The 10068-nt window shown below is 43.8% G+C and overlaps 1 protein-coding gene across 3 annotated transcripts in view; it reads right to left on the bottom strand.

The window, feature by feature from the left end:
- Positions 1 to 224: 224 nt before the first annotated feature.
- The window catches only part of RAD9B (RAD9 checkpoint clamp component B), a 255439-nt gene continuing 245595 nt past the window's right edge, over positions 225 to 10068 (bottom strand). For 2 of the 3 annotated variants that reach the window (XM_029572041.1, XM_029572042.1), the window contains 2 exons: positions 9552 to 9801; positions 225 to 709 (listed from right to left, as the gene is read on the bottom strand). In XM_029572041.1, the coding sequence (XP_029427901.1) occupies positions 575 to 709; positions 9552 to 9801 (385 nt within the window). In that variant the 3' untranslated portion in view covers positions 225 to 574. The remainder of the gene's footprint in view (positions 710 to 9551; positions 9802 to 10068) is intronic. The other variant, XM_029572043.1, reaches the window with a different exon arrangement.

Genomic DNA, 10068 nt, shown 5'->3' with positions numbered 1-10068 from the left:
CGTACTCACTGTTATAAGTAACATGTTTTCTTTCCTGTGTTTCACTATACATGCAAAGCTTGCAAGCTATTCCCAAGTGCTTTTAATGGAAGAGCATTGTCTAATGGCAGCATAAAGTAGATGCAGTTAAAATAAGTTGTAGGTGTTGCAGTTAGTTTGAATGGCCAAATCAGTTGGGCAAAGACGTCAAATGAGAAGTAGTGAAAATTCATTCCACTTAAGTCTAGTTTTTTATGATATTTATTGTCAAAAACAACATTCAGATCATTTCACAACTGGAAAAACCACCCTTCTGTTTTCTGAAATTAAAGAAAGTGTTCGGCTGAATTGTGCTAGAAGTAGAATAGATATCCTTAGTGCAAAAGTAAAAAAAAAAAAAAAAAAATCTGACAAATGTCTTCAAATTACTAGAGTATGTAAGTAAATCATGACACAGATTAGTGTAAATAAGAAAAGTCTCAGCAGGAGGATTTCCTTATAAAACTTGGGAAAGCTCTATGTTCAACTGAGCCATATATTCAAATACACATTAAATAAAACCAAATAAACTGCCTTCAGTTCACTGGTATAGACACTAGAATGTTTGGGAGAGCTGCCCGCTATTGAAATACTCCTCTTCATTGTCGCTTGCTGTTGCCAAACTACACAATGTCTGATTGAAGTCATCTTGTTGCTTGGCTGAAACTGCTCCAAAGAATAAGGAACAAAACTAGAAAACAAAAGAGGAAAATTAACTAGCATTTTCAAATGTCACACTTTTTTTTAAATTAAAAAATTTTTTTTTTTTCAAATAAGAAATGGAACCCTTGAGCCATAATTTTTCAGGGGGGGGGGAGGAAAATTGGTTCTTACCTGCTAATTTTTGTTCCTCGAATACCACAGATCAGTTCAGAATCCTGGGTTTTGCCTCCCTTTCAGCAGATAGAGAATGTTTTGCTGACACTGACATATAACCTGGTGTGCCATCTGCGGTCCCTCCGTATTGACTGGTATCCAAGCCAAGATACCAAAGAACATATCTACTAGTAACAATCACTTCCCCCTGAGCAAGCAGTAGGAAATGGAACCTTATAATGGAAAAAACCTTAACAACATGAGGAACCAAACAAAACATGTGCCATTCTTCAGCCTATTTACAATAATAGTTCGAGTGGCCTCTCCAATTCTCCCCACATCAACTGGGTGGGACTCTGGACTGATCTATGATACTACAGGAACGAAAACTAGCAGGTAAGAACCAAGTTTCCTTTCCCTGTATGTACCCAGATCAGTCCAGACTCCTGGGATGCACCCAAGCTTCCCTAAACAGGTTGGGACTGTGAGACTCCCGGTCGAAGTACACTTTCACCAAAGATCCTCAGGAGCTTGGACATCTGGATGAAAATGTCTGGCAAAAGTGTGCAATGATTTTCAAGTAGCTGCCCTACTAATCTCTTGTGGTGATACCTGTTGACATTCAGCCCAAGATGCTGCCTGTGATTGATTACAGTAAGATGTTAACCCTCAGGGATAGGACGACTTGACAGATGTATGCCGAATCTATCACTTCCTTCAACCACTGTGCTATGGTGGATTTTGAAGCCTTATGTCCCTTTTTTTGTACCATGCCGTAGCACAAAAAGATGATTCGACAGCTGGAAGCTATTAATGACCTTAAGCTACTGCAACAATGCCTGCTTTACATCCAAGAGTCTCAACTCTCTTGTGTGAGGTGCTGCCACATCCAGGTTTGGGAAAGCCAGAAGCTCCAGATTGACTCAAGTGGAACGACACCACCACCTTCAGCAGGAAGGAAGGGACTGCACACAACAAGAATCCTGAATTGTTAAAAAAAAGGATCCCTATATGACAAAGCCTAAAGTTCCGAAACCTTTCTAGTGGAACAAACTGCCATAAGAAAAATAACCTTTAAGGTAAGATCTTTCATAGTTGCCCTTCTAAGAGACTCAAATGGAGCCGCACACATCCCCTTAAGGACCAAGTTAAGGCTCCAGGAGGGGACATAACTTCCGTATTGGAGGACGCAACTGCTTCATCCCCCCAGAGCAAATGCCCCACATAGGATGTGCTGCTAAGGCTGTTCCCTGCACTTTAACTCCCTCAGGGTGCAGCATTAGCAAAGGCCAAACCCTTCACCAACCCTCACTGTAAGAAGGTCAAAATGTATGCCACCAAGTAGGTTCAACTCCATGTTCTGCGCACCAAGACTCAAACACTTCACACCCTCACATAGGCTAAGGATGTGGAAGTCTTTCTAGCTTGCAGCAGAATAGAAATGACATCCTTGGAATACTCTTTCCCTCTTAAATGCTTCCTCTCAAAAGCCAAGCTGTGAAACAGAAGTGAGCCACCTGATCTGAAAATATGGGACATTGCTGAAGAAGCTTTGGTAGATGGCTGAGCTGCAATGGTGGAAGGAGAGCTGGGTGGCATGGGGAAATACAACCTTCTGTACACCAATTGATTGACTAGATCTTCAAACTATGGCCATTGAGGCCACTCCGGTGCCACTAGAATTGCCTCTCCCAGATGAATCTCTACTCGCCACAAAATTTTGCCCAGTAGCAGTCATGGCAGAAACATGTACAGAAGAATGCCCTGCGGCCATGGGAGTACCAAGGCATCGACCCCCTTCTGTTCCACATTCCCTTTTTGACTGAAGAAGCATGGTGCTTTTGCATTTCTCTGAGTTGCCATCAAGTCCATGTGGGGCAAGCCCCATCTGCAATGGATAAGATGAATTGCTTCCTCCAGCTCCCACTCTCTGGGATCCTGTTGTTGCCGACTGAGAAAATCCACTTGCACATTGTCTATCCCAGCTATGTGAGATGCTGCCACTATCGTCAGATGCTGCTCCGCCCAGCAAACTAATTACTGGACTTCCTGAGCCACTGCCCGACTCTTGGTACTGTCCTGTCGGTTGATGTAAGCCACCGTTGTCGCATTGTCTGACAAGATCCTTACTGGTCGTCCGAATAAGAGAGTAAGAAAGGCATGCAATGCAAACCTCACCGCTCTCATCTCCAAGCGATTGATAGACAATGTCCCTTGGGCCAATCAATGTCCCTTGGGCCAACCACTGGCCCTGTGCCGACTGAGTCTGTTATACAGCTCCCCATCCGGAGACTGGCATTGGTGGTAACTACTATCCAATTCAGAACCTCCAAGTCTACTTCATAACCCAAGTGGTCCCATCAAAACCATCACGAGAGACTGGACTTGGTTATCTCTGTAAGAGGTAGTGACAGATGAAACAGTTCTGACAAATGGATTCCACCAGGAAAGCAACACCTCCTGCAAAGGGCTCATATCAGCAAATACCTAAGGAACCAGTTCCAAAATGGAGGCCATGGAACCGAGAATCTGCAGGTAATCCCAGTCCCTGGGACCACTCTGTCCAATAAATTGAGAATCTGCCTCTGTAATTTGCAAACACGTTCCCTGGTGAGAAACATTTTTCCGATCCTGATGTCGAAACCCGCCCCCAGGAACTCCAACACCTGAGTAGGGGGTCAGATTACTCTTTGACAGATTCACTACCCAACCAGGAATCTCAACCATTGTAGCACCAACGCCACTGCCTGTCTGCAAAGGACCTTTGCTTTCGCTCAAATAAGTCAATTGTCCGATATGGGTAAACAAGGATGCCCTCCTTTCGGAGAGCCACCGCCACCATGATCATCATCTTGGTGAAGGTCCTTTGGAGCAATTTTGCACCCTTCCCGAATGGAAGGATGCAAAATTGAAAATGTGTCCCAAGAATCATGAACCTCAGGAATCTCTGATGATCTGGATGGATCGTTATGTGTAAGTATCCCTCAGTCAAATCCAGAGAAGCCATGAATTCCCCTTTGCGCACCGCTGCAATGACTGACCGCAGAGTCTCCATCTGAAAACCAGGAACTTTGAGAGCCATATTGATCTTTTTTAGGTCCAAAATCGGGTGGAAGGTCCCCTCTTTTTTGGGACAAAAATAAATGGAATACCTTCCTGTCCCCCGCGGGAATAGGAAAAATGGCTCCCAGCATCTGTAAGCGGTTGATGGTTTCCTGTACCACCTGCCTTTTTGCAACAGAAGCGTAAGGGGCAGACTATGAACAAGTTTTTAGTGGATGCGCAAACTCTAAAGCATAACCTTCTCTTTATTTATTTATTTATTTATAACTTTTATATACCGAGGTTCAATTAACAAGATTAATTAATTAATTATCACACTTAAGACCCACAGGTCCATCATGATCTTGGCCCACTCCTTGCAAAAAAAGAAAAAGTCAACTGACTCCCTCTTCCCCCCCCAGCTGGGACCGATGAGTGGACCAGCCTCGCTTCATTGGGTGGACTTGGCTCCACCAGCACCCTGGCTGGAATCATCTCTGTTTGACTTTCGATCTCGAAAGGACTGGTTCCAGGACTGCTGTCTTCCAATGCCTTGCCTCTGGGCTCCCCCCGAAGCCCTATTCTGCCAAAAATGTCTATTCACCCTAAAGCGAGAAACTGTAGGAAAAGAATCTTTTCCCCCTTTTGGCTTATCCTCTGGAAATCTATGCCCTTTATGTTCACCTAGATGCTTCTTGAGCTCTTCAAAGTCCTCCCCCAAAAGGAGCTTCCCTTTAAAAGGCAACACTCCTAAATGAGGCTTGATCCAAACTTCTGCTGACCAGGTTTGTAACCAAAAAAGTCTCCTGGCCGAGACCGCTGACATCATAGTTCTACAGGAATGTCTGATGAGGTCATATAATGCATCTGCTCCATAGACCACTACCGCCTCTAGCTGCTTGGCCTGCTTTGCCTCTGATGCTGACATTGCTTTTTTGGCCTGCAACTGCTGCACCCAACGTAAACCAGCCTGAAGCATAAAACTGCTACAAACCAAAGCACGTATGCCATAGGCAGACACCTCAAAAATCTTTTTGAGATGAACTTCTGGCTTATCCATTGCTCTGCTGACCTTCAAGCCAGTCTCCGGAATATCCTACTCCCTGACCACTAACTTCTTGAGTAACTTATGAAAGGGCAAAGCTTTCACTGGACTTCTTAAGCCATCCATGACTGGATCCAACTGCTCCTAATAAGATTCTTCTTGTGGAACCTTAATCATCAGCTCCTTAAGGACATAGGAGATCAGGGGCCACAGCTCTTCCATATGGTAAAGATGAACCACCTTTGGATCATTCCCCCTCAACAGCTGGGGCTTGTCCCAGCCCTTTTTCTGGATCCTGTCCATCTGGATAAGGATCCGCCTCAGGAGGATTCTCTGCTGGAGGATCCCCATCTTCAGAATCCTCCGAGGCCTCATCCACCATATCTGACTGTGTAGACCTACCAAGGACTCACTGAATCCTTGTCGCAGCATTAGCCCACGAAATTCTGGGTCTCTTCCTGGATCGTGGGCCCATCGACCCTTCTCACAACACGGCGCCCTATGGCTTTCCTGGCCAGGTATGCTTTGTGCAGCAACACAACAAAATCTGACGAAAAAGCTGCAGGATTATCAGAATTCTCACCTAGGAGGTCCTCATCCTCCCCGACTGAGTCCCCTGGACCCCCCCGGCCCTACATGGGCCTCTGATCAGCCAGAGACAGCTGTGGAGGAGATCCCCCTCCTCCCCCTGCAGCTTCTGAAGCAACCGCGATAGAAGACAAAATGGCTGCCGTTCCCATGTTAATCGGGGCCCGCTGCTGCACCTGATTCACTTGCGAGTCTTCCAGGCTCTTGCTGCTTCCCTGCCACTGCTGCTGCCATTTCCAAGCTGCGCTCTCCCCCAGAGAGGCAGCGGGAACAGAAACCGGCCCGGGACAGCTGCTTGTGGAGCATTTACTGCCCTGTGGCATGTCTGCAGCCTGCCCAATCATGTGTGCAGGCAGGCGCTCAGAGGACTTCAGGAGGACCAAAACATTGCTCAATAGTGGAGCTCCTGCAAGGCTGCTGCCCCGATCTCCAACCTGGAACAAAACTGCTACCAAAAAGAAAAAAAAGGAACATTTATTTATTTTTAATTTTAAAGTTACCTCCTTTACAGAAGGGCAGCAGGCTCCACCAGTCCTCCTAGGGGAGAAAAGGCTGAAGAGGTTAGGGCTGTTCAGCTTGTAGAAGAGACGGCTGAGGGGAGATATGATAGAAGTCTTGAACGAGTAAATGTGAATTGGTTATTTACACTTTCGAATAATAGGACTAGGGGGCATTCCATGAAGTTAGCAAGTAGCACATTTAAGACTAATCGGAGAAAATTCTTTTTCACTCAATGCACAATAAAGCTCTGGAATTTGTTGCCAGAGGATGTGGTTAGAGCATTTAGTGTAGCTGGGTTCAAAAAAGGTTTGGATAAGTTCTTGGAGGAGAAGTCCATTAACGGCTGTTAATCAAGTTTACTTAGGGAAAAGCCACTGCTATTAATTGCATCAGTAGCATGGGATCTTCTTAGTGTTTGGGTAATTGTCAGGTTCTTGTGGCCTGGTTTGGCCTCTGTTGGAAACAGGATGCTGGGCTTGATGGACCCTTGGTTTGACCCAGCATGGCAATTTCTTATGTTCTTATGGGAGAAAATTGGCTCCACCGGCTATCTACCCCTGCTGGCGAAAGGACCAAGCTATATAAGGGTCCCCAACCCCCTGCTCGTCCTCCTCAGTACTGGGAGGGGTGGCCCCACCAGGACCTGCCACCCACCCAGGAATCTTCTTTAAATCTAAATCAAATATTGTGGTAGCTGACTGGAAACACTCCACTATTTTAGGCTGTAGTAACTTATTAGGCGTTGATACAGTCACGTTGTCTCTCAGCTTCGCCTTCCTCTTGGTGTGAGGCATGGCGAAGTTGAACCTAAACGGGAGCTATTTCCAGACGGACAACAAAAATTTTACTTAGCTGGTTGTCTCTAGGGCCGTTCTGGTCGTTGGTGTTCCGCTCAAATCGTTCAAATCCGGGCAAAGCCGGGCTAAGTCGCGCGCCCCTTGGACGCGCACGGCTTAGACGTCGCGCCGGCGTAGTCTCGATTTTATGCCTACCCGGCTCCTCCTCCTGACGACACCGTCGGCAGCGTCAGTACCCGGATGCAGGAAATAGCCGCTAGTCGAAGGGTTCCAAAGAATTTACAGCTGACAGCTGAATTAAGGTACAAAGTTCAATTGGGCTGCTCCGGCAACCCACAGATATTCACCAGCGAACAGAAACGGCGACTTCCCACCGGCGTAGGCTCGATTTTATGCCTACCCGGCTCCTCCTCCTGACGTCACCGTCGGCAGCGTCAGTACCCGGATGCAGGAAATAGCCGCTAGTCGAAGGGTTCCAAAGAATTTACAGCTGACAGCTGAATTAAGGTACAAAGTTCAATTGGGCTGCTCCGGCAACCCACAGATATTCACCAGCGAACAGAAACGGCGACTTCCCACCACTCCAGTGAGGGCCGCTAATGTTTCAGACCAGGAGCAGGAACTGATTCATTTGGCCACAGAAACGTCTTTAACTCCTGGAGCCCCTGAGAGACCAGACCCACCTTCTATGAGACCGAATGGAAGTCATTTTATATCTGTAGACTCCACAAAAAACTCTGGTGATGAAATGAATCTCTCTAGATTGTCTGAATTAGATACTCAGAATATAAACAACATCAGAGATAAAGTATCCGTGATAATAGAGGGAGATGAGGGGAACCCTGAACAGAGTAGAGAAAAGGGGAGTGCATTAGGCATTGGGGGTATTTCTTTAATTGTGCCCCAGACGTTTACGATAGAAGAACTGGGTATAATGATGGTAAATATGCAGAAGTCAATAAACACCCTTATGGTAACTGTTCAGGATGCAATTAAGAAAGATACTAATACACAAGAAAAAAATCGAGAAATTGGAGGGAAAAATGGTAACATTTGATAAAAAATTTCGGAGATATCCATAATGTTCAGTTAAATTTGGTTAAATCGGTTGAGGAATATGAGGGGAGAATTGAAATGCTGGAAAATCAGAACAGAAGATTAAATCTTAGGTTCTTGAATTTTCCCAAAACCCATTTATCAACATCATCAGATTTGATCAATAGTTATCTAAAGAACATACTTAAGTATTCAGAAAATTCGTTACCAAAAATAATAAAATCCTATTATCTACAACAACAAATATCAGAGGAGGGAAAAAAAGAGGAAAGTAAAATGGATTTAAACTTAACTGATTTTTTAGAAAAATCTTTCGAATCAAAAATTGATAAAAGGGCAACTTTATTGGTGCAATTTTCTTCCTCTTTAGAAAGAGATTTGGTATTAAAAACTCATTTCAAACATCAAAAGAACGACTTTTATGGATATCCCGTACGAATTTTTCCAAATGTTGTTCGTACAACTCAGTTGCGTAGGAAGAAATTTATTGAGATGCGAGCTGAAGCCTTGCAAAAAGGATTACAATTTAATTTAAAATATCCATGTAAATGTTTGGTTAAACATGGGGACAATAGATATGCCTTCAATTCTCCAGAAAAACTTAGGTTGTTTCTGGATGCACGCTCCTGATATCTAAGGAACTGACAGGGGGGGAAATGTAAAAATAATGTGGGAGACAACATAGTTTCTATGTGGAAATTCTTCTTTCTTCTTAAATCAGCTCCAATATGATACTAGCTGTATTTGTTCTCTAGTTTTTCTTATATATTTTTTATAGGATGGGTTCATCCTATGGATATTATTCTGTTTGTAATAAAATGAAATGCAATTAAAAATAAAATTATAAAAAAAAAATCTAAATCAAATAATTTCCAGACTGCAAGTTTTGCACATCTCCCATCTTCTGGAGACAGAGAAATACTGGGGGACTGCAGGTGGCATACCATGTTATGTGGCAGTGTCAGCAAAACTTTATCTCCATCTGCTGGAAGGGAGGCAATACCCAGGAGTCTGGACTAATTTGGGTATGTACCGGGAACTGGAAATTATGCATATATAAGAGTGTATGGTGGCAGATGTCATCTTGCTGCTGAAGTGCTTGACTTCACAAATAATTCTGGAAAAAGTCAGCATCAGTTCACACAGAAAATTGAAGCTTTTGGTATTTATAACAGCTCCTGTAAATGCTTAAATGTGTAAGGTAAATGCAATTCACAGCAGTTACAAAGCTATAGGGCCATAATTTTTCTCTATGCTAATGCATTACTTACAGGGGACAAGGAGTCTCATGCATTATTATGGTAAAAGAAACAATACATTAACTGTATGAAACAGAGAACAAAACATCAAGAAATAAAGGCTATTGACTTAAAAAAAATGAAAACACAGACTGTGGCAGAACAGCAAGAAATGCTAGTGGTGCAAAGTGTTTAAAACAAAAGCATTGCTAAACCACAAAAACGCAGGTGGGGCCTGCATGCAAATTAGCCGAATAAAAAGATCCAGCCAGCTGAAAAGATTTTTATCTTTATTAGTAACCCATTTGTGATTATGTACAGGAAAATGCTACATGAAACTGGCCCCAAATCAGTTTGCACATTGGTATGCATATGGAAGGGCCATGTGTGGCAGGATAACACTAGTGCTAGACAGATACTAGAAATGACATTAAATCATTCTCTTCCTACCTTGTAATAGCCAACAGTGCTTGGTACTACTTCCTCCACTCTGTTAGCCTCTTCCTCCGAAATTAATTTGTTTTCACTTGGGATTTTTGGCAATGGTCTGTTCAAGTCTATTGTAGCTAGCTCGTTATCACTTTGTCTTCCACTCTGATACAGTGATCCTGATGACTTTGCTGTTTCTGTATGATTCTCTTTATCTGCTAGGTAGTTAGAATTTTCTTCAGTGGTAGCTGAAATTGTCTTCAAGCTGAATCTGAATGTGTATTGGTGGTTGTTAGTTAATTGCCCTTGAGTGTGCTTATTTGATAATCAAAGATCATTCTGGAATGGTTCATAAAAAATGCAGAGTTGCTTACCTGTAACAGGTGTTCTCCCAGGACAGCCGGATGTTAGTCCTCACATGTGGGTGACATCATCAGGATGGAGCCCAATCACGGAACACTTTTGTCAAAGTTTCTAGAATTTTGACTGGCATACTGAGCATGCCACTAACCCTGCATCCAGCAAGGGTCCCCCTTCA

This window comes from Rhinatrema bivittatum, chromosome 11, assembly GCF_901001135.1.
Source record: "Rhinatrema bivittatum chromosome 11, aRhiBiv1.1, whole genome shotgun sequence".
Taxonomy (NCBI): Eukaryota; Metazoa; Chordata; class Amphibia; order Gymnophiona; family Rhinatrematidae; genus Rhinatrema; species Rhinatrema bivittatum.
This window is presented reverse-complemented; position numbering and strand designations above follow the sequence as displayed.